Genomic DNA, 26,136 nt, shown 5'->3' on the forward strand with positions numbered 1-26,136 from the left:
GCAGCTCAAAAAAAAATCATTAATTAAGTAACTGGTGCTCTCTCAGGCTTGCAGGCTGAGTGTCAGATTGCACAGGGATCTTTTGATGCAAATTATATGGCATTTCATTATTAACTTTCTGAAGTTCTAAACTGCAAAATAGATATTTGACTACAAATATATGAGAAAATTACATCTAAATTATTTAAATTACAGAACATTTTAAAATAATTTACAGACAAATCCTCACTTACACAATGAAAATAACGCTAATCAAATGAAACAATTTTGTTTTATAACCCTGAAATTATGAAATAACTTAATTTATAGTCCGGGTTCATGTTAGATGCTAGAGCCGACGTGAATATTCCTATAGGCTACTAAGGAATTTAAGATTATAAGACAAATCTCCTTACACAAATATTCACCTTCACGGTTCTATGACTAAAGTATTTTACAAACAATAATAACACCAATAGATCTTTTATTCTCCAAAAGATCAAATATTGCCAGATTAAATATATAGCTACTTCTTAAAGGAAAACAGACATGCAATTTAATATAGGAGAAAAGAATCTTGGAAATACTAAGTTTGTTGCACAGGATCCATACAGGGGAAAACGATAGTTTTTTTTAAAAATCACAGATTGATGACGTAACACCAGAACTGGCCAGTTCAGATGCAAAGTGGATAGGCTGATTTTTATAATTGTCAAATCAACAAGTTGACATTTTATTTAAACAAAGCTAATTGCAATATTTCTCCCCGCAACAGGGCCCTGGTGAGACCACACCTGGAGCATTGTGGGCAGTTTTGCTCTCTTAATTTTAGGAAAGACATTCTTGCTATTGAGGGAATGCAGCGTAGGTTCACCAGGTTAATTCCCGGGATGGCGGGACTGACATATGATGAAAAAATGGATCAACTGAGCTTATATTCACTGGAATTTAGAAGGATGAGATGGGATCTTCCAGAACCATATAAATTTATTAAGGGATTGGACAGGCTCAATGCAGGAAAAATGTTCCCGATATTGTGGGAGTCCAGAACCAGGAGTCACAGTTTACAAATACGGGTTCGGCCATTTAGGAATGAGATGAGGAAAAATATTTTCACCCAGAGAGCTGTGAATTTGTGGAATTCTCTTCCACAGAAGCCAGTGAAGGCCAATTCACTGGATTTTTCAAGAGAGATATAGCTCTTATGGGCTAACAAAATCAATGGATATGGGGAGAAAGCAGGAATGGGGGTATTGATTTTGGATGATCAGCCATGATCATATTGAATAGTGGTGCTGGCTCGAAGAGCCGAATGGCCCACTCCTGCACCTATTTTCTATGTTCTGATGTTACGTATGCTACTCAGTTCACAAAACTCAATTTTTGTGTATAACCTCCCCATACACTTGGCCCTAGCGGCCTATACCCGTCTCATGACTCCTTTTTCCTGACCTGAGACATAATTTTTCTCGTCATCTAAGTTTCCTTACTCCCACCTGCCTTGCCCTTCACTCACATTTTACTGGGATGCATCACAGCATGTATCCTGAGCAACTATCTACATCATTGGAGACCATCGGACGATCATAAATCAGACTTTACAGAACTTTATCTTCACTAAACGATATTCCCTTTATCGTGTATCTGCACACTGTGGATGTCATGATTGTAATCATGCATTGTCCTTCCGCTGACTGGTTAACACACAAAAGCTTACCACTGTACCTTGGTACACGTGACAAAAAACTAAACTTCAAACTCTAACAGGAACACGCATGCCCTGAACTCGTCATCACACTTTTAAAAGCATCCCACTTTCTGAATGTTCTTTTGCCCATAAACATCCTATTTCAATCAACTGAAGCAAGTTCCTGTCTAATACCATTAAAGTTGGCCCTGCCTCAATTCAGAACTTTAACTCTTGGCACCATGACACTTCCAGTCTATTTTGGGAAAGTTAAAATCCCTTACTATGACAACATTAGTAGTCTTGCAGCTGCCTGCAATCCCCAGGCTCATTTGCTCTTCTAATTCCCATCAACTATTTGGGGGCCGACAGTACACTCCCAACTCGGCGATCCTCCTCTTTTTAATTCTCAGCTGCAGTTATTATAGCCTCATTGGACCTGGAACTGCAAATTGAAAACACTCCCACAAAACAAAACAAACTTAAAGTCCAAAAATTTATTAATGTGGCTAGAACTAAAAAAAAGGTCAAACAAAGCAAAAACAGCATTCAGGTTAAGCCAGAGCAAACATACACTCATGAAACAATCCAATTTGGTATGATGTTTTTGCCTCACAACAGAACTAAAATGAATGGATAAACACAAAATGGTGGAGTAACTCAGCGGGACAGGCAGCATCGCTGGAGAGAAGAAATGGGTGAAGTTTCGGGTCACACATTCAGAGATGCTGCCTGTCCCATTGAGTTACTCCAGCATTTTGTGTCTATCTTTGACTTAAACCAGCATCTGCTGTTCATTTCTACACATAAAATGAATGTATGCCATTAAAAAAAATTGAATTTTAATAAATATTAACAATTGAACAATAAATAAACCATTTCAGGCCAAAGTTGACTAGATGGAAGTAAAAGGGGCAGAAAGTAAGCAAGCAAAACTAAGAGTTGTCAAAGTGGAGAAGTGCAAGATATCCCCTCGGATCCAAGAATGACAAGCCAGAATACTTTCCTCACAATGGCAGATTAGAAATCTTTGGCAGGATAAGCGCAGCGGTAGAGTTGCTGCTTTACAGCGAATGCAGCGCCGGAGACTCAGGTTCGATCCTGACTACGGGTGCTGCACTGTAAGGAGTTTGTACGTTCTCCCCGTGACCTGCGTGGGTTTTCTCCGAGATCTTCGGTTTCCTCCCACACTCCAAAGACGTACAGGTATGTAGGTTAATTGGCTGGGTAAATGTAAAAATTGTCCCTAGTGGGTGTAGGATAGTGTTAATGTACGGGGATCACTGGGCGGCACGGACTTGGTGGGCCGAAAAGGCCTGTTTTCGGCTGTATATATATGATGATGATATGATGATGATAGCACGCAAACAGAAGCTTTTCACTGTACTTCGGGTCATATGACAATAATAAACTAAATTAAAGTACCCTCAAATGGGTTGCAGTACAAAAGGAGTAAATAATGTTCCTGCTATAGACCTTTGATTCCATATCAACCACTTGACCCTGGAAAGATGACTCCATCGTGACTTTTGGAGAGGAAAACTGAACAAGTTCAGCAGAACTACACCTTAAAGATTAGTTTAGGTTCTGGAAACTTGGATCAGAATCTTGCAAGGTGGTGTAATTTACATGCTTACTGTGTTGAAGAGATTCAATGCAATGCAGGAATTATATCCTTTACTGGAGGAATTCAGAAAAACAAAACAAAAGCACAAGCTTAATATTAGAGCAAAGGGTGTCACAGTGGCGCTGTTGGGAAAGCTGCTGCCTTCTTCTGCCAGAGACCTTGTGTGATCTTGACCGTGGGTGCTGGCTATGTGGAGTTTGCCTGAGGGTGCTCCAGGTTCCTCCCACATCCCCAAGAGGTTGTTGGTTCATTGGATTTTGTAAATTGCCCTTAGTGCATAGGAAGTGGAAGCAAAAGTGAAATAACATGGCACTAGATTGGGTGATCGGTGGTCTGCATGGACTTGGTCGGCAGAAAGGCTTATTTCCAAGCCGTATCTATCAACAATCAACTAATCAATAATTAAAAAAAGATATCAGAAAGCATTTTTTTCCAAAACAAGGTGAAGTAGAAATCTGGAATGCTATTCCAAGTAGAAATCTCAATGTGACGGAAACTGGAATTATTAAATTTCAATAGATTTCTTCTAAACTATTTCATCACAGATATCGATCAAGTTAAAGAAAAGTGAGTATAAGATACCAAATTACCCACAATGACAAAATAGTTTCAAGTCTTTAAGATCTACTCACGTCTCAACATCCTAAACAGCCTAAATATTAAATTAAAAATATAGAATCATTATTAGAAAAAAAGTTACATCATATGAAGTAGCGATATGGCCTAATATCGTCTATGCCTGTCCAAAAAAAGAGGTATCTGCCCCAACGAGCTATCTATCCCGACCCAAAACATCATCTGTCCATTCCCTCCTCAGAACCTGCCTAACCCACTAATTTCTTAGTGCTCAAGAAATCCCACTGGGTCTTTTTTTTTTTCCTGGTCAGATGTGCAGCACTTTGGTCAACGTGGGTTGTTTTTAAATGTGCTATACAAATAAATTGACTTGACTTGACTTGACTTTAACCACACTATTCAACTGTACTGCAAAATTCAAGTCTCTATGGGCACACATCACAATGCCTTTCTTCCTCCATACCTCAATATGCTCCCAATTATTATATGTTCCCTAGTCATTCAGAACTTCCTAACTGTATTATCTCATACTTCTCTGGAATTAATCTATGTGACACAATTCTTCCTTCAGTCTAAAGAAAAACTATCCTCTTCAACTGTCAATAACAAAGCCAGTGTTTGTATCATGCGGAAAATGTATCACCACGTTTGTCTTAAATACCAGGATCCATTTTAAAAGTAAGCAATCACTGCTGAAGCATATGGAATACCACCAATAACACCCTTCCAATCACACAAAAGAAAAGAAAAACATGGCCTTTTGTTTCCTGTCACTGAGCCAATTTGATTCTCTTTTTTGGCCAGACTGTCCTGTGGGAGCTTGTCAAAAACCTTTCTAAAGTCCATGTACACTGCATTAAAGACAGTTCTGTCATTAATCTGCCTTGTTAATTTATCATAATCACTAGTTAGTTGCAATATTCTATGCTGACTCCCATTTTTGACCCTGTATTTTTAACTCAAATTATATACCACACCACAGAATTGATTTCAATAGTTTGCCACCCAAAGTTAAATTAATTGGATTATTCCTTCATCCTTTTTTAAACAACTTTATTTTCAGTCCTCAAATTCTCCAGCTACTTCCTGGAGCCAACAAAGAATTATAAAACACAGCCAGTCTTCAAGATTTCCTTCTGTTTCCTTTAACAGCTGAGACACATTAACTTTCAATGATCCCTTTGACACATTGACTGTTCTGTATTCTATCCAATATGACAAATTCATAAACTTTAACATCATGAAAAGCAGAATTATGCAATATTGAAGATAACAACAAAATAATATTCAAAATCTTATTTACATGATCCACGTCTACACACAGGTTACATTTTTGGTCTCTACGCTTTTTGGCTCTACTCCTTTTCTGCCATCCTCTTGGTCTATATTTAAAACATCTTTAGACTTTCCTCAATTTTACAATGCAATCATGATTTCCTTTTAAACTTCTCACCTACATTTTCTGTGACTTTTAGATTTTCCACTGTATTATGCTCTCGTACAAGTTTCCATTTTTGACTCCCTTTACCCTCAATGAACATAGTTTTCCAGGGAGTTCTTAATTTGGCAGTCATATTCCCTTGAATGCCTTTCATTGCTACAATTTACCACCCAGTATTTGTTCATAGAGCAGTTTTGTTAAGTTGCACACATTGAATAAAATTAGACTTATTCCAATTTGGAATCTCCACAGCTATTTCATCTTTATCCTTTTCCACAACTGCACTAAACCTACCTGAATCATGGTCACTACCACAAATCTGCTCTTCGATTCTTTTTCCATCTATCCTAATGAATTACTCAAAATTGAGGGGCACTTAACATTGCATTAGGGTAAATTCCCTTCTGTAATGTTACTAGTGTTTTTTGAATGCCAGAAAGTTGGAAGCACATGAACTTGTTTTTAATATTTGTCAGACAGCTTGGAGAACTCATAATTTAGAAACCAGGAACTGCAGATGCGGTTTACACAAAAGGACACAAGATGCTAGAGTAATTCAGATTCTAAAGGGTCCCATCCCAAATGGTCATCTATCCATGTTCTCCAGAGATGCTGTTTGCCCCAGTGTTACCCCACCACTGTGTGTCAATTTTCAGCTCGATCATCTTCTTTTCATTCTGCAGTTCAATCCATGTAGTCTCATCTAATGATCTTCAAGCATATTCCTTCTATGGGAAAACTCCAAATTATCTCACTTGCACTTAGTCTCATTTCCCTCACTGCAATTTTACCCTCCCTTCTCATACAGTTAAGATTCTTTCCAAGTTCATAACTCTCATTAAGATATGCATTTGATGCTACCCACCAACCAAGCTCCCAAATATACCACTGTTATCAACTCATCCTCTCTCTCCCGCCTCCACATTACAGCACAATATACTGAACAGGGAATTAAGGAATGACAAAAAATGTGAAAGAATATTCACCATTGAAAGATCTGCCCCAGTAAGATCTGCCCCAACATACAACACTATCAAAATACTTCCAAAGAGCTGAGACATTCAGGAGCCATGCTTATTTACCCAATAGTTTTGTTTTTTTAATTCTGCTGAAACTATTGATTTTTCTTGGAGAAATAGTCAAATTGACATGTAAAGACTTCCCAAGAAATCCACATTTTCAAGTATTTGCTCATAACAAAACCATAGAAAATGTATTTGAAAAATCAAATGGATGAAATTAGCACAGAAATTTTAAACTCGAGGATAAACATGTTAGCATTAAAATTAGTGTTGCTGTGGTGATCCTTTAACAACTCGAATAACTACTGTTATATGGTTCTCCAAAGTGAAAATGATTCACTTCAACAGAAACCAAAACCTCAGATAAAACTAAACAATATATAATGCCCCAGGGTCCAATATTCCACTGTAGACAATTAACATCAGAATTGCAAACAAATATGCAAAATGCATAGTACTGCTAGTGTTGTACTTTAGTTAGAAGACATACAACCCAACAGAATTGGGATACCATGTCTTTGGTGAGTACAAATGCAACATTTGTAAATCAATTGTGTAGCCTTTCCCCAAATTTGAATTGAGGGTTCTCACCAATATTTAAGTAAAGCGTCCAACTTGTTTTCCAGTTACCCACTTATTAGCCAAATGGGAATAAAAGATCACATATGTATGGTTAATAATTATCTATGCAAGGATCCCAGGCAATGTGAAGATATGATTAATTATTGAAATTCTATTAAAAATATTTGACCGCTAATCAATTGGCGGATTCACTGATAGCATTTGTGCAGTTCCCCAAAGGTCACTGTCAACTCGGCAAAGGAATAAATAAATCAGGGTACTTTAATATCTTTCGTGTAATGATTTGGACAATAATTAGGTCAAGTCTTTCTGTACATTCCCCCCACCATAACCCCATCCCACCCCGAACCAGTCACCCGACACTGAAATGTTCTTGGTTTGTATGCTGGAGACCAATTCAACAGGCTCAAAGCATCCAGGATTTCTGCAGTGGGGTCTCAGTGGAAGAAAGACCATGCCAAGTGCCCTCCCCTCCACAGTGTTCCCTCCAAAATTCTCGGTCTATTAGACAATGTAAGCTATGCCATGAATATTCAATGTGGAAATATCTCCAAGAGTCTCTAAAACTACCAAATACGTCAACATGAAACGTCACCTATCCATGTTCTCCAGAAATGCTGCCCGACTTGCTGAATTACTCCAGCACTTTCTCTTTTTTTGTACACCCACTTTTGCAGTTCCTTGTGTCTATAGAAAAATCTAATTGGACAATTACAATCAGCTCAGCTTGGTGATTCATTTTACTCACTTTGACAAAATTATCAGGAAACATTCCCCTCTTCCCATTTAACTCTCCGTCACACCATCCTTCTTCTTCAAGTTTTCTTACATTCTTAATGAGATCACCGACCCTCAGAGTAAGTTCGTCATCATGCGCAGCCTCATAATCGTATTCCGCAGTAACCTCCACTGTAAGAGAAAGAAAATATACAGTCAGTCATACTGAAACCAATCATTCTCAAAAGAGTTGGGGACTGTAAAAAATAGTTAATCAGCAATAGACAACAGGTGCAGGAGTAGGACATTCGGCCCTTCCATTCAATGTGATTATGGCTGATCATTCACAATCAGTACCCCATTCCTGCCCTCTCCCCATACCCCCTGACTCTGCTATCATTAAGAGCTCTATCTAACTCTCCTTGAAAGCATCCAGAGAATCAGCCCCCACTGCCTTCTGAGGCAGAGAATTCCACAGATTTACAACTCTGAGTGAAAAAAATTTTCCTTATCTACATTCTAAATGGCCTATCCCTTATTCTTAAACTGTGGCCCCTGGTTCTGGACTCCCTCAACATTGGGAACATGTTTCCTGCCTCTAGCGTGTCCAATCCCTTAATAATCTTATATGTTTAAATAAGATCCCCTCTCATCCTTCTAAATTCCAGTGTATACAATGTACCAACTTCTGATAAACATTCTTCTCAGGTGGCTAATGGATTTATAATTCTTAATTAAACATTCTCATGGCACAATCTACATTGCTCCACCCAAAGATGATGCCACACCTGCAGTTTATTCCTGGATTTAATTTCCAGCTAACCCATCTCATAATTACATTCACAAGTCCTTAGCAGCACGTTATTCGCATATGGGAGAGGAGAAAGAAATGTAATAATTAAATCTCAATCAAGCAAAGTAACCTGGATCAACAAATGCTTTTACTCCCCCTCACCTTGCGAAGCCTCTCTCAAACTGTGCCCAATGAAGTTCCCAATTGCAGTAAAGTGAAGATGGCCAAGAAGGCAATAAAAGCCCAGTCAAAGCTGTAATCAACAAAACTCAGGACAGCTGCCCAAAAGCAATTAAAAAGCACACCTTGTGAATACCTGAACCCTGTGGCTCTTCTCAGAGCTAGCCGCGTCTCTCAGGAACCAGCTAATCCCGACTAAAGCAATCTGGGACCGGGCTCAGTGCTAGGGGAAGATAATTTCCATTATTGTGGATCCCTCGTAACTCACTGACATTCGCTGGACCCCACCCCATCCCCAGCATCTGACATAAAATACTGAACAGAGAGTGCACTGTCCAGACCGAGCCTCACTTGAACCGAGGATGTGTTCGGCTTCAGGCTCAGTTCAAAGCCATTTCCTTCTCTGTGATTAGACAAAACTAACAAGAACACTTATACAATGATAATACCTTGTTCGGTTAAAGCGGACAATTGGCAATAAAAGACACCATTCCCCGCATCCCACCCACGCCACCCATGACCCGTTATAATGAGGGTTTACTGTATTATCATTTCCCCAATTTATATGGCTCCAAGATGTTCCAGCAAGTACATCTCCACGCTATAGCAGAGAGCATAGTTAAGTGACTGGGAGTTGTTCATTAAATGGGTGGATCCAATTTTAACTGTGTAATGTAAACAGGAATGAATGACAGTGATTTTCCCCACGTAAACATGCCAGAAAAGTATTTACAATGGTTAATGGAATTGATTTGTTCCTTCCCCCTTGGTTGATAATCAGATTCCATTTGAGATTTATAGGCTACTTCCTTCACATGTGACCTTAACAGCACTGTGGAACTCCATGTACCAGCATGAAAACAGAGATTTTAGACATCCAACGATGCGTCAGAACCGATAAAAGTGTTACTTTCAATCACTCACAACATTCCTAGAGAAAAAATGTAAAACTGCTGTAACAAAAAAAAATTTATAAGCTGCTTTCAACTTACACCTTCAGAGCAAGCCAAATTAATCATTTTATTTGAGCTTATTTTAAAAAATCCAAACCCTGGGACTCCTCACCCTGAGGAGATTGTTTTTTTAAACCTGCCTTAGTTTGCAATTTCAGTGAAGTCACGGCCACTGAAGTCATCAAATTAAAACATTTCCAGTGTGTAAGGTAGACAGTGTTTGGGCTACTTAATTATTTCTCCTCCTGAATCATTTAGTAAAATAAACCAAAGTACAGTGCAGAAGAGCACAGAAAAGGTACATTCAGAGTGGAATATCACAACGGTGGGAGTAGATCTCCCTTTTTGCCAAATTGTGTCTCTTAAACACAACATGTCTTAGATCAAGATTTTAATGAGAACGAAGTATTTTTTTAAAAGACATATTGTGGCTTAAACAATTTTGTCTCAGACTGAATTCTCTGGATTACTTTATCATTTGATAAGTGAAATCATAAAATTGCCCTTTGTGCATTATCGGCTTTTTTATTCTCTTACCAATTTAAGTTGGACTACAGCATCGATGAGACACCCAACAGCTTCCATAAAGTTAAATCCAGCTCCCAAAGAAAAAAAATCTATGTCACAGAGATAAGGAATTCAATCTAGAAATGTAAACATTGGGATCTTCCTGATCACAGGCATTAGATCAGACATAAACAAATGACAAACTAAGAAAGAAAATAGTACCGTGAGCAAGAATCAAGCTGCAGGTAAGAACATGTGACCATTAACAATTTTTCTGAACATACCCTAAACATTAAATTTTCTATCTCATTAGGGTCAAAAATTATAACATAAAAATCAGCATTTATTCAATTTTAAGAATCATATGCAATGAAATGTGAACTATATTTGCTGTAGCTCAGTTTTACCACAGTATTAGATTTCTAAAATGAGTTGATACCACTATTACAGCTGTTAAGGGTGAATGCAATATTTAGAGATAAACGTCTTCTGGTATTGTCAGTCTTGAGGCCATACCAGATTTGAATCGGCTGGATTATGCTGACCCCAGCACACTGCTCCAGCTTGCTGTTGTGTAATGTTCTCAGCAATACAACCCTTTTATGAAAGGACTAGACCAAGTCCTAGACCAAGAGGAGGGGGTTGAGCCCCAACCTTCCCTGCATTGGTGCAGCACCCACTCCCCCCCTCCCCATCCCCCTCCCTCCCCTCCCCCCTCTCCCCCCTCCCCTCCCCCTCCCTCCCCTCCCCCTCACTCCCCTCCCCCTCACTCCCCTCCCCATCCCCCTCCCTCCTCACCCCTCCCTCCCTCCTCCCTCCTCCCCCTCCCCACTCCATCCTCCTCAACCCCCTTATCCTCCCTCCTCCCCCCTCGCTCCCTCCCTCCCTACATAGATTTAAACTTTAAAATGTGAATAACTTTAAATATATAACACTGATTTCAATTAAACCTCTTCCATTAGCACCAAAGGTACGACTGTAAGGTGGGCCTAAAATTGTTGCGTTATCGTGTACCGTTATGGCAGTAGTTCAGGATCAAACAAACAAACAAACGAGAGTTTTAGTATATAGATAGTACCAACATCTGCAGCTCCTGTTGTTGCAACTTTTTCGCACTGCTGAATGGTCCACGAAAAACACCTATCACGGGGGACCAGGGCATTCCCAGTAGAAGCCCCCAATGGCTTCCTGCCATCCTATACTTTTGAAGCTGCACCAGACATAAAGTTGGAGGGCCAGATAAATATATTCAGCTCAGGGAGTGACAGAACCATCACTGGTCTTGGCACCAGTCCATGGGCACAAATGCATTGCCATTTGACCTCAGTGCATTCTGCAATTGTGCCAGGATGGATCCCCTGAACACACTCACATACATGCTGGAGCTTACTAAACACTACTTAACAGAACAGGTCAGGAAAATAAGGAAATAACTGGGACAAAAACTAACAAAGGCACAGGTGAGCTTTACTGGGGCAGTTAAATATGGATTTTACGGTGAGTGTGAAGGCAGGATAGGAACATTTGCACAGTTGGACACAGACAGCCTTAATCATGCAGCAAATGCTCTGGTCTCCAGGTCACAAAGGATGTCAAAGGCCAGGGCAAACAAAATGAACATTTGTAACTAGTTATGGAAGAGCTTTATGGTAGGGCCCCAAGAACAAATGTTCAATTTACCAAACGTTTAGTTGGAAGAAATATCTACATCTCCAACATTAGGGAATTATCAACACACAGAAACACCCAGGATGGGGGAGGGGGTGGTGGAGAATGTATGCAATTAGAATTCAGCGTAAATCTGGACATTGACATTGTAATGATCTCATCGAGCAGTTAATGTACAAGAGATGAAGGAGTAATGGCAAGGTCATTAGCAGAATTCCAAAGTAAACGATGGAAGCAAGAAAAAGTATAAAAGGGATTCAAGACCATTTGCCGATTTTCTTTGCTTTGCCAATTCCAGACAAACTCCATTCATACCATCCCAACTCCAGGCCTTAACCCAATATCAATTTCTAATTCATACACATCTCCCTTCATAGCTGCTCCAAGGTCACATTAACCAAAATAACAGCAAAAGCAACTTAAAACTACAGACAATTAAGGGAATTATCGATTACTATTTTGACTTTCTTGCAATATAGAATACAAAAGTTGATGCGCCAGTTGTGCAAGTCCTTAATAGGGATGTGGGAAATAGTGAATTCATTCAAAACTCAGTTTACTACACCAAAGAATGCCCAGGAATAAGCTGGTATTAGAAGGAATAAGTGTTAAGCAAATATGGAAAAAGTATGGATATGTGACATTCACCCCATCTGTTGCATAGAGGAAGAGAATACAAATAGAAAACTACAAGTTGTGCTCATAATTAAATGTCAATGTTTTTTTGTTTTGCCAAAAAGTTTTAATTTGCATTTTTAACAACACATCTTTTAGGGAGGTATTTTACTCTCCCCAAAAATGAATTTTTTGTGCTTCGTTCTTCGGTTCCTTTTTACTGTTCTACAAATGGCTTCTTAGAAATATAAACAACCCTAAATAAGACTTATTTTGTACATTACAGTGAAACTGAGTCTTAAAACTACAGAGATATCATCTTTAGTGTAACTTAAAGATAGTGAAAGCTTTCAAGGTTGTGACATGTGGTTAAGAAAGAACGAGAAAAGTATTCAGAGATTCGAGTACTGCTTATTAGCTTTGGTAATACAAATTTCTTAATTAAATTGATTTGAAAGCAAAATGTTTTTTTCTTAATCAAATTGGAAACTTTGTACAATAGCCAAGACTCATTTCATATTAAACCAACAGGAAATTTAGAGGGCATGCTCAGAAAAATATGTGTATGTGGCCTCAATACAATCTATCTATATATTACTCAAACTATAATCTTGTTTACACACATATATATATAAATATATAAATATATATATTTATATCTATATACAAGGTATCACAATTGTCCCGTTGATATAAACAGGATTGTGGGTCCTCATCCAAAGTCCACAATCAGTTCATTGGTTTTACTGACATTGAGAGCCAGGTTGTTGTGTTGGCACCATTTGGTCAATCGGTCGATCTCACTTCTATACTCTCACTCAAGAGAGACTGCAGAGGCTGGAATACAGAATAAAATACTGCAAGAACTCAGCAGTCAAGTTGTACAGGTCAGAAGCAGGACTTTCAGCCCAGTTTATCCAGACTGACCAAACTATCTTCCTGATGTGGTCCCATTTGCCTATATTTTACCCATTTCCCTGAGCTAGTATTATTTACCTATATTTTGCCCATATTCCTGTAAACCTTTCTATGTTTAGTTTAGTGATAATACAGCGCCAATCTTCCAATCACTGTCTTCAGTACTTACACTTATGCACAAAATGCATTGCATCTATAACTAGTGCACTCAACTTTTACCTCAACTTGACAGTCTATGAATAGTTATACTATCAATAGTTGAATGGTACTGTTAATCTTCCCTTCAAATTACAGGTAATAATTTCTGATTTTAGATTTATCCATCTGTGATGCAGCAACATCAGAGTTGAAAAAATTCAAACAGTGCCAAGTAATGAAGAAAAACAAACATAAAGCATGGAGACACAAGGAACAAGACGCTGGAATCTTGAGTAAAACAAAGGGTGGGAGTAATCTCTGGAAGCACCTCTGGAAGACATGGATAGGCAACATTTCTGATCAGGAACCTTCTTCTGACTCGTGGTTAAGCGGAATTCGGTTCTGATGATGGGTCCCATCCAGGAACGTCACCTCTCCATGTCCTCCAGTAATGTTGCCAGAGCTGCTGAGTTGTTCCAGCATTTTATGTTTAAAACCATTAAATATACTCAATTCTAAACTCACACCACACATCAAACTTTTGTTCTCATTTCCTTTGGCTTAACTATTTTTTTGGTTTCCTAGAAACTTTGGGTAAATGTTCTCCATTACCGACACTACAAACATACAAGCTACATTGGCAGCTTACCAAATTTATATTTAGATGTGTGATATTTAGTTAGAAGAAAAGCTATTTTGTATCAACTGTTTCTGGATGTTGCTACAAGCTCCAATGTTCTCAGGGATGGGAATTACAAGGGCTATTAAAGTTAGCGTAAGTAGCTTTGACTATTACAATATATTGGGTATTACATTTTTTGTTATTCCTTGCAACTCCTCAAGATTATGTTTTCCTATATTATTTCCTTTGCACATTCACTTGGTTTAGAGAAACAAAATATATTTATTGAATAATCCCTTCTATCTGCAGTACTGATATTTGGTTATGCATAGCACTCCAAACTCTCAATCACATGCGCATAAATTTCTCTTTCATTTACTACCACAGAACAAATCAAGAACAATCTTCTTTGATTTCGAACTCTATTATTCCAAACCAAACAACGTATTTGTTCTTTTTAATGTGGTTAAACGTTTCTCAAAAAAGTTGAAACAAAAATAAACAAGTTCCAACAGAAAAAGAGCAAAATAGTCCTAACAGATGCAGAATGGAGTCCACGGGATTCACTGGATCTTGCAAAGCAATTCTGACAACACCTCCTATACCCACAATCTCCAACAGCAAAATAGGCAGTGGCAGCAAGCACATGGGATCACCACCATCTTTAGTTTCCACGCAAATGTCAGACATCATCATGAATTTAAATACACACCATGCTTCTGTCATAAACAGGTCTCTTGCATTATTGTTGCACAATGCATTACATTTGAAAAAACCTGATTTCTCCTGCAGGTTTTTGTCTTCAACTGTTATTCATTTTATATGTTACTGAGAATTTTATTCTTATATTTCCCAAAATGTCTCTTATTCTGTACTTGCAAATGCATGGATTTTGAGATGAAATATCAGGCTCATTTTATCATCCGAAACTGTGGTATAAAATGCCAGTCTTGAGTTTCCAGCACACAGAAATTATAACGTCAGAGTTATAGACAGTTATGTAGCACAAAACAGGTCCTATGTCCCAACTCGTTCTTGACGAACATGGCATTTTGCCTGAGCTAATTCCATTTACCTGCATTTGGTCCTTTCAATATCTTTCAATCTCTCCTTATAACTCAAGCTCTCCAATCCCAGCAACCTAATTGCGAATCTTTTCTGAATCTTCTCTAGCTTAATCAGGTCCAACCTATAGTATGGCATCGAGAAATGCTCACAACATTCAAGGTGCAACCTCACAATGTCCTCTACATGATGTTCCAAATCTTGTATGCAATGCCTCATGCGATGAAGATAAGCTTGTTATACACCGCTTTCATCACCTTCTCTGCCCATATTGCCACTTTCAGGGACCTTTTAATTGCATCCCTAATTTTATTTGTTCACCCAGGCTCTCTTGTTTACTGTGCAAGTCCTGTCATTACATCAACTTGTCCAAGTTTTGTTGTATACTTGGACAACCTTCTTCACTGTTTGCCATATCATCAGTTTTGGTGTCAACCAGAAACTTAACTACCATGCCATCTACACCCTCAAAGTTGTTAATATAGATGACAAATAACAGGGAACGCAGCACCATTCCCTGCAGCATACAGTCTCCAATCTCTCATTCCATTCACCAATCCTTTTTGTATCTGATTGGCTGGGTCACCCTCAATGTCATTGATCTAACCTTCTGGACTAGTTTACCATGCAGGGCATCGTCAATTGCTGGTCCATGCAGACAACATCTTATCCTTTCTGCCAAGGCCCCAGTAATTTATTCTCTTGCTTCCTCCAATTTCCTAGGATACACTTGGTCAGGTTGCAGAGAATCATATGTTTAGGTTTAGATTTATCATCATCACGTGTACCGAGATACAGTGAAAAGCTTTGTTTTGCTTCTTATCCAAACAGATCACTTCGACCAGACATAAATACAATCAAATCAAACTCAAATTCAATAGATAGTGCAAAAGGAAGAGCAAACCTACCCTTTCCTTTGTTACTTTTTTTTCCCTCATGCCTTTACCTTATCTACCAAGGATCTTTTATATCCTCTTAATGACGTCCTGATTTTGTCAAGACTACTTCTTCCTTGTTTAAAATACCCAACAAGTCTCCTTTTTCCTAACTACAGCCTTAATATTACTCACCAGCCAGCTCTTCACTCTAATAGCACCATGTTCGCCCTGAACTTTCCCTATCTCACTTTTAAAAGACTCCCACGCCCCAGAGTCAGTGTTGCTCAGTAGCAATTTCTACTCTAGGTGCCCACGCAAGTATCCATTGATCTCTCATCATTTATGATCTTATAAGATCACAGGAGTAGAATTAGGCATTCAGCCCATAAAGTCTACTCCGCTATTCAATCATGGCTGATCTATCTCTCCTTCCTAACCCCATTCTCCTAACTTCTCCCCATAACCTCTGACACCCGTACTAATCAAGAATCTATCTCTCTCTGCCTTAAATATATCTACTGACTTTGCCTCTACAGCCTTCTGTGGCAAAGAATTCCAGTCTCATTGCAGACCACAATCCAAAGCAAGCAGGAAAGCTTTGAAATGAATGATTTCCCAGATAATACCGACTCTGTGTATGAAATATTCATGGGGCTGATAAGGGTTTTCTGACAGCGATACAGTTGCAATTGCTGGACCAGCTCCATTGCACTTTCCACTGCTTTGCAGATCACAAATTGCAATAAAGTTCTGACTAATTGCAATCTTACAACAGATCCAGATACAAGGATGTAGGATATGTGGAAAATGGCATGTTTTTCACAAACATGCTCCACTCAGTAGATGCAGTATTTTATTGGTCATTATGCAAAATGCCCAGAACCCTAGTAAGCCAGATTCTTTTTCTAAATGCTGGTTATTCCCTACTTAAGGGGGGCGGGAAAGGCAGAGTCAACATTAACATCCATAATATCCTCAGGCCCTGAAGTAGATCTTGAAGCCATCACATTCTGAATCAAATAATCAGGCCACATTTAAAATGAAGCCTGGGTTTTGTTTCTTGAAACTCAGTTGGTTATCTTCAATTGTTCAATTCTGAATTCAAACTGTTGATGGATTACAAACACAATGATTTCTGACATTTAGTGTTTTAAAGTATTCTGGTTCAAGTAGGTCAGAGGAACCAAATCTCTTTGGCTTTACAACCCCATTTTGCCAGTGAACAAATTGAGTTGGCAAATAATGTAACAATGACCAAACTTTTGTTATGGATCAACCACATCAAAAAACACAAAAATGAAATACAGGTCACAATGTTGGGAAGCAACCAAAGGTTCCCACAGCATGAATCAACAACTGTGTGTGATGATAATACTACAATTTTCTCTGGATAAACCTTTACAATACTGAAAAAAAGTCCAAGTTTTTTTAACTGAAGTTTTTAACAAAGTGCAATCAAGGAAAATGTACAATTCCTGTGATCAAAACATAAGATGTTCACAGCTCAAAGCAACATTCATTGACACCTGCTTTCAACATTATAAATTCAACCCACCTGTAGAGGAAACAGCTGCAACTTAAACAGCACAGGAAAACACATATCAAAAGACAACTTTGAACCACCTAATCTCTGAAGAGCTCTCTGCTGTGGCAATCAACAAACGATGTTTAAAATCTTTGCTCATGTTGGAAAAATCCTAAATCATGTACAAGGAGCCAACATGGAATTTGCTGAATCAATGAAAAAATGAAGAAGTGAAAGAACGTGCAAAACTGCACCTATTCTTAATTCAAACACATCAACACAACAGTAATGGTGTCCAAAATTGCAATTGACAGTGCACCTTTAAACCAAATGCCTGATTACGACTTTTCACTATTGCACCACAAACTAAACCATTAAGTCAAGTTAAATCAAGTTTAATGTCATATGTACAAGTACAGTGAGTAACAAGTACAATGAAAATGTTTCTTGTAGCTGCATCACCAACACCCAGACAACACACCAAAACAAATGACATATACATTCTACAAAAAAGTGTAAAGAAAAAGATTGCAATAACAGATAAGATGTTAGTATATAAATCCATAGAATACAAGTTCATAGTAGTGCATAAGGTCGCCTGTAGTGAAAGAGATGTAAACTTACGTAACCGATTCCACAGCTTGCAAATTGCAATTATATTCCTCATTGCTTTAAAGTTTGTACATAGCTAAAATTAGCTTTTAAAAAAAAATAAAAGCGAGTTCAAACTCCAAGACTAATGTACCCCTAAAATGTAACATTCTGTCAAAAGGAATAGGGTAAACGTAACTATGATTAACTATTTTAGATTTATGTGAAACGGTAATTTACAAAGAATCGAGATCAACTGGGGATCGCTGGGTGGTGCGGACTTGGTGGGCCGAAAAGGCCTGTTTCCGCGCTGTATCTGAAATATGAAAAAATATAAGATGTGACTTGTATCCTCTTTCCATCTGGAAGGATGCAGAACTGCAGGACACAAAAGACATGCATGGGAGCATCCACAACAGCAAGGGGAACCACGTTTAAAGAAAGAGGATTTCTCTGATGCACAAGAGTGGAAAGCCTCATCTTGGGTGCAGATACAACGGAGTCTGAGACATTGAGAGTAAAGGATGGTGCACTTGCAAGAGGCAGGGTGGGAAGAGGTGTACTCTATGTAGCTGTGGGAGTTAGTGGGTTTGCAGTGGATGTCACAATGTCTGTCCCCTGTGTGGGGAATAGAAATTGAGAATGGGGAGAGAGGTGTCAAAGATAGTCCAATTGAATGAGGACAGAGAGGATATTAGTTATATATGGTTAATAAAATCAACATGTTCTGCATGGATGCAGGAGGCAGCCTCAGCATGATGTAGCAGGGAAAGAGTTGGGAAATGGTACAGGGGTGCATTTGAAACAGGCCCTTCGGCCCACCAAGTCCACACTGACAAGTGAACACCGCAAACTCGCACTATCCGACACACACTAGGGACAATTTTACAATATTTACCAAGCCAATTAACCTATAAACCTCTACGTCTTTGGAGTGCGGGAGGAAAGGAAACCAAAGCTCCCGGAGAAAACCCACTCAGGTCAGGGAGAATGAACAAAATCTGCACGTACAGCACCCATTCAGAAACGAACTCGGGTCTCTAGCGCTGCAAGGAAGCAACTCTACCACTGCACCACCGTGCCATCCTATTTGAAATTAAAGTGTGAAATGTAAGAGATATTGGTGGAAAGGAACTGAAGTGAGGGAAAGAGGTAGGGTAAAACTTGAAATAAAGTGAGTGTCGTCAAAATAGTTGTGGAGGGCGAGTGCAAATTCCACCGGGTGGAGTAATGTTGGCAGAGGGGAACTGATTGGATCTTTGTTCAAATAAGAACAGGAGGGCACCAAGGCCTTCCGGATGGGGAATGGAGGTGCAAGGAAACTAGGTAACAATAGTAACGATGGGACAATGGCTACAAAGGAATTGAAACTTATTGAAGTTGTGACGAGTGTGTGAGGTATCCCAGACGTAGACAGGAAGGGACTGGACAAGGATATAATGGAGGTATTTGAAGATGAGTTTGTTGGGGTAGAAGGAAGCAGAAACAATGAACCATCCAGGGCAGTCCTGTTTGCGGATTATGGGAAAGAAATAGAAATGGACAATGCAGGCTTTTAGAACTACAAGGAGCTTGTGGATGGGAGACCATTGGAAGTGATATGATCTGTGATGGTTTGGGAGATGGTGGTCTCGTGTTTGTCAATAAGCTCATAGTCAAAGGTGTCGAGAGCAGACACCTGGCCTCAGCAGAATAGAATGTGCAGGGAGGAACTGTAGATGCTGGTTTAAGCCGAAGAAAGACAAAATGCTGAACTATCTCTGGAGAAAAGTAAAAGGAGATGTTTCAAGTCAAGGCCCTTCTTCAGAGCACAATAGAGGTCAGTATACCAGACTCTCATGGCAATGCCCTGAATGTCCAAGCTCTTTGGATCTCTATCTGAAATATATTCAATGATTAATCCTCCATAGCCTTCTTGGATAGAGGATTACCAAGTTTCACTATCCTCACGATCAAGAAATTTCTTTTCACTTCTGTACTGAACAGACGAGCCTTTATTTTGAGACACGCCTGGATTCCAGGCATCCCTGTCAGAGGATATATCATTCCTGCATTGATTTTCTCAAGGAACATGAATCGTGTTTGTTTTGATGAGGTTACCTCACTCTTTTTAACTAGAGTGTAGGCTCTGTCTGCTACACTTCTCCTTAAAACGCAAAGCCCCCACCAATCCTTGGAAACAATCTGGTAAATCAGTCCACTTCTCATGTATATTCATCATGAGGTAGGGAGATCAGACCTGTACACAATATTCCAGATGTGGTCTCGCAGAGGCCTCATATAATAGTAAATGTGTGCAAGCAGACAAAGCAACAGCAATACTCAATTGTGAAAAACATCAAGACAGCCACAACTGAACTAAATCAACCAAGTTTGAATAAAAAAGAAATGCAGTGTCAATACGCAGCAGATCAGCAGCAAAGAAAACATATTAGGCAGAGACAGGCAAAGCAATGTAAATGGCAAGAGTGAGCATTTCTTGAGTACAATATGCTACATGATAGTATAAGGGGAAAAAACTGATATAGACAGCATAGACTAGATCAAGCAAAGAAAACAATAAGGGTACGTAAGTAGGAAGAAATGTAATTTCCCTTGTTGAATCAAAATGCTTGAATCAAGTCGATCTGATCAAATTGATGAAAATCTAAGTTTTAGTGAACTGTCTCGATTCAATGACTGAGAAATAGATAATCATTGCAAGATTTATTTCAACAGAATTCAAAATAGTTTTCAGTCATTGAATAAAAACATTTGTTAATTGTGAGAGCAACAAGCATATACACAAAACAGACGTAATTCATTAATAATAATATTAATTATGTATGATGCAGGGTGAGGAAAAATAGAAAACATGTGCAGGAGGAGGCCATTTGGCCCTTTGAGCCAGCACCACCATTCATTGTGATCATAGCTGATCATCTACAATCAGTAACCTGTGCCTGCTTTCTCCCCATATCCCCTGATTCCACTAGCCCCTAGAGCTCTATCTAACTCTCTTTTAAATTCATCAGATCATAATTATTGGAAAGATTTGTAAAGAACGTTTATAAACAACTTTTAAACTGCAAACAAAAAAGCAACATAAATTTCATTAACCCAACATTAACTTTTGATCTCACATATGCCAAAGTTGTAAGAATATAAATATTGTTGCTCAGTCGTGTAAACGGCAGTGTGAAAAAGAAACAAATAAATTAGCTTTTTATGTCGGTCAAAAAAATAAACATTGTTTTAAGCACTGAGAACTCTATTGATCTTGTATCCGATGGACAGTAGAACTTCCAATTAATGTCTCATCTGAAAACACCGCTTGTTACAATTCAGCAATGTTTTTGAGAGAAGCATCCACGAACTATTATTGCCCACTCAAATCTGAAGCAAAGCTTATAGCCATTATCTAATGAATAGAAAGCATATATATTGAAGGCAGTCCACCAGTACGTCAAAGAACCATACTAGAACGATTCCATCAAATTGCATCTCACCATCTATATACTAAAACTCTCGTTTGTTATCTTGTTTGTGATCGAACTACAGCCAAAACAGTACACAATAGCATGACAATTTTAGGCCCACCTTACTCACCGTTGTCACTTTAGTGATAATGCAAGTAGTTTCATTGAAATTGGTATTATATTTTTTAAGTTATTCACATTTTAAAGTTTAAATCTGATGCAAGGAAGAAAAATCAATAGATTTATTCCAAAAAACTTTCACTTCATAAACACTCCCAACCATGATGCAAACTATGAGATGAAACACCATTTTACACTTGAGATGCAATATCAGTCCATTTGCAATATGTATGCAAAGCAGGAACACAATACAAATTTGTTTACATCCTGTCAAACAGCTTTAAAGTGCATTAGCCTTTGACCCTTAATATTCTCAAAAGGATGGAATTCGAATCACACAGAAAACAAGGATGACAATATAACAGCAAACATTATTCAACCATTAAACCCATAAACAGCATCAAATCAAAACAGTAATTGCGTAACCTGATTTCCATAGCATCACTTAGAATTAGTTTGGATTGTGAAGTGCACTCGAGTACACTTTGTTTTACGCATTTGTGTTGCAGCTTTCTGGAGAGGAATTCCAGCTGTTGAGCAGCTCAACACTAAGTTTTATGCCTGAAATTCTATTCTTCCATTTTATTAGTAGTTATCAGGAATATATCTTTCTTGCACCAGTCACCCATGTCGTAAAGTGTCAGCGATCAACCACTCTTTTTCAAATAACAATCATTTGTGGCCTCGTGGCTTCTCAGCTGACTCATCAACTCATAATATTCTGTCAATTTACTCCTACAACTACACAAGAGCCTTCCATACATTAATGCTTTGTCCAATCCAGTCATAGCTTTTACTCCTTCTACTTAGCTTCCATTCTCTATTCAAAGCCCTTAAGAGTCCTTTGAACATTTTTCAATATGCAAGGAGGAACATACAGAAACTTTAAATCGTCCATCTACCAGATTATAGTCCAAATCTAAAGCCAGCCCATCATTGTCTATTGTTAATTGATCACAGTTTGATATTCCTGAAACACTGGGGAAACATTTAAGCAGTATTTAGCCTAGAGTTTGAAACCCTTGACATTAAAGGCAACAGTCTGAAGAAGGGTCTGAAGAAGCACTTTGTGTCTGTCTTTGGTATAAACCAGCATCTGCAGTTCCTTGTTTCTACAGATTGAGGGCTGGAAAATGGGACGTGTAGACAGATTGGCATGGACATAAATGGGCTGAAAGTTACTGTGTAACTCTGTGATATCATAAGAAAGCTGCCTATCCAAATTTTACATGTCTAACCACTACCACTCATCCATTTGATTGGGGCTTTTCATTCATTGCACTTTTACATCTGCACAGATGTAGGCATGTCATGGGAATTAAATGGTTCGACCAGGTTGAGGAATTATTTGGCCATTCCCTTCTCCGATGACTCAATTGTAGCATAGTCTGCAACTATTAATAAACTCCAATAATGGAATTTCCCTGTTAATGATCTACCTGGGTAAGAAATAGTTGTAGACTGCGCCACAGTTGAGTCATCGTAGAAGAGAATGGCCAAATAATTACTCAAATTCCTCAAGCATGAAAAAAATGAACTGAAGGTCAAATAAAAGTTAGATTCGAGACAATTAATGAAGCAAAATAAGTAAATTCCACCGGAAATCCGTACACTTCACTCCCTGATTAGCCAAACCTTCCCCCTTCCCCCAGTGAGACTCCACCGCCCCGTTTTCATTTAAACTATTTGTCCAAACGTTGCGGCCGCCTCTTCTGGGAGTTTGGCGACACCTCCAAAACGCCACGGGAAAAAAATGTCCTGGAGCAGACAGAGAGAAAAAAACACTGGGAAAGTGGCAGAGATAGATAGATGTGGGAGGACAGAGTTTCGTGCCGTTGGATTAGTTGCTGGGAGAGGAGCGGCGGGCGAAGTGCAGCAAGCAGGCTGTGAATAATTCAGCGTCTGGGCTGTGGGGTGGGACTGCCACTGCTCCCATTACCTGTCCTGGGAAAGCAGGTCAGGCATCACCTGGAGCGCGCACAGCGCGAGCCCGCGCCCCACATTGTTCCCGGGGAACTCGCCTCGCGCCCCGGGACCTCCTCCCCTGCAGCTCCTGTGCCCTCACCCATGGCTGCTGGCGGTGCTCCGCTCTGCTCTGCTCTCCACTCGTCCTCCTTCCTGGCTCGCTATCCGCAGGCGGCGCCGTCCATTCGATGGGGGTGAGAAAGCCGATCCAGTTGCAAACCTGCTGTTGCTGCACACTCCGAGCCGATCAATGGAGAGAATACAAAAGCAACAATCCCAACATTGGCCCTGCGATCTGCTGGCCGAGCTGGGATGAAGGAAAGGAAGGGAAGGGAACGGAGGTGGCAGGGGGTGGGAGCGGTCTTTGCGCTCCTCCCCTTTCTTCCTCAGTGCCCGCCCGCTGACTGGCAATGGAGTGATTGACTGCAGCAGGCGCCAGCCACAGGCTGCACTGTTCCGACCGAAAGGCTTGTTTTGCAAAGGACTTGAGGAGAAGTGGGGGGAAGCAGTCTGCGAAGGAAACTAATCGAAGTTTGTCTCCAGTTCTTTTCCTGGTGGCGCAAATAAAGTATGCTGTGTATGTGTTTTGTCAATCGCGCAAAAAGTTGTAAACTTTTAATGATCCCACGATGAACTTCAATCTAACACAGGGTCTTTATTAAATAGACTAGCGATGTTGCACAATTATATAATTCGTATTCGGCTTTTAGTAGCTTGGTTCTGTTTTAAATGGGCAACGGTTTTTTTAAAAGAATTTTTTTAACTTCTGTTTCCAAACTCATTTCAAGTAATTTGCATAATTGCAATGAGCCGCAGCGCCTGGGAGTAATTTAGTGACGCGAAGGATATAATTGAGACCCAAATTGTGCCATCATGCGGTTTTGTTTGCAAATACAGAACAAAGATTTGCGAAACAATTATCTGTAAACACACTGGCGCTTTCAAATACACACATGGACCTTTAAAGATTGCTCAGAAATACAACACTAAATTAAAATAAACTGCAACTTATGAAATCAGAGAACAATGCAAAAAAAAAGTAATATAATTCACTGATTTAAAAAAATGGAATGCGAATAGCTTGGGAGGATTTTATACATAGTAGATGTGTACAATGATTTGACAAAAATAACCCAAAACAAATTCAACTCAACTCTTCTCTACTTTTTAAAATCGCAAAACATATTGAACTGCTTCAAGTTCGTATCAAATGAAATACTGAACACCAAAACAAAAATGTAAAGGAATTGCAAGAGATGTGAGGGAAGGCTTCTTTACCCATTGAGTAACTATGATTGGAATGTACAGTGTGTAAGTTTGGTAATTATGGATTCATTTCAGATTTTCTCGAGAATAAAATAAGTAGTTAAATGGAAAAAATTCAAAGGACTAGGTGGAAGGGAAAAAATGGTTCACTGGACATCTTTACTTCAGAACAGGCAAAGATTCAGGAGACTAAATTATGGTCTTCTCTGCTACAACACAAACAGAAATTCAAATAGGTAAGTTTTTCATTGTACCTTTCGAAGAGGTGAGGAAAGCAGTAACAGGGAGTATCATCAGAAGGAATAGCTGGGTGGTCAGGACTCTTCTTCAGACTGAAGAAGGGTCCCCAACAAAACATTGCCTATCCATTCTTCCACATATGTTGCCTGACCCGCTGAATTACTCCAGCACTTCGTGTTTCGCTCAAGATTCCAGCATGTGCAGTTCCTTGTGGCAGCTATGAGGTGAAGATGACTAGAGAAGTGATTAAAGTCAGGGGATGTCTTAGATCTGAAATTGAAATAATGACAACTAGGTTCATTAGTGATTGGAGTAGAATTAGGCCATTTGGCCCATCAAGTTTACTTCGCCATTCAATCATCTTTCCCTCTTAACCCCATTCACCTGCCTTCTCCCCATAACCCCCGAGACCCGTACTAATCAAGAATCTTTCTATCTCTGCCTTAAAAGGGAAGGAGAAATTACATGGAGAGAAATGTGTGAAATCACAGAGGGAGCTTAAAACAAGGACATGAAGTTTAACATCAAGGTACAATCTTCCAGCTTGAAAATCAAGGTTGGGGGTACACTAATTATTGGTGAACATGAAGGGTGCAAGTTAAAGCAACATTAACAAAGTTTTGGAGAGTTTCAGTTCCAAGTGGAGGGGGAGATGAACCAAATAAATTATCTGAAGATAAGGTCAGATTCAGAAAGGACACCCAAGGTTTCTTACTATCTAGTTGGAAAACACCATATAGTTTTGGGAGGAAAAAATGAAGGTGACAGCAGGAGAATGGAGTTTGTGGCTGGAGCTGAAGACAATGTCATTGGTCTTCCCAATGTTTGGCTGGAGGGATTTTCAGTTTAACAGATATCAGATGGTGGACAAATATACAACCATCAAAACAAATTTAATAAAATCAGTGGTGTCCAAGCATAAAGCACATGTGTTAACATTATTGAATCAATGTATATTCTAATTAGAATTTTTAATATTTGTGTAAAAAGACCTGGTTTGAGC

The 26,136-nt window shown here is 39.1% G+C and overlaps 1 protein-coding gene across 3 annotated transcripts in view; it reads right to left on the bottom strand.

Annotated features, from left to right (window-relative positions):
• Nucleotides 1-23,975, bottom strand: part of cd2ap (CD2-associated protein) — a 122,131-nt gene extending 98,156 nt beyond the window's left edge. For 2 of the 3 annotated variants that reach the window (XM_078400153.1, XM_078400152.1), the window contains exons 1-2: nt 23,728-23,975; nt 7,663-7,823 (exon numbers count right to left, since the gene is read on the bottom strand). In XM_078400153.1, the coding sequence (XP_078256279.1) occupies nt 7,663-7,823; nt 23,728-23,731 (165 nt within the window). In that variant the 5' untranslated portion in view covers nt 23,732-23,975. The remainder of the gene's footprint in view (nt 1-7,662; nt 7,824-23,727) is intronic. The other variant, XM_078400154.1, reaches the window with a different exon arrangement.
• Nucleotides 23,976-26,136: the final 2,161 nt, after the last annotated feature.

Source organism: Rhinoraja longicauda, chromosome 5 (genome assembly GCF_053455715.1).
Source record: "Rhinoraja longicauda isolate Sanriku21f chromosome 5, sRhiLon1.1, whole genome shotgun sequence".
Lineage (NCBI taxonomy): Eukaryota > Metazoa > Chordata > Chondrichthyes > Rajiformes > Arhynchobatidae > Rhinoraja > Rhinoraja longicauda.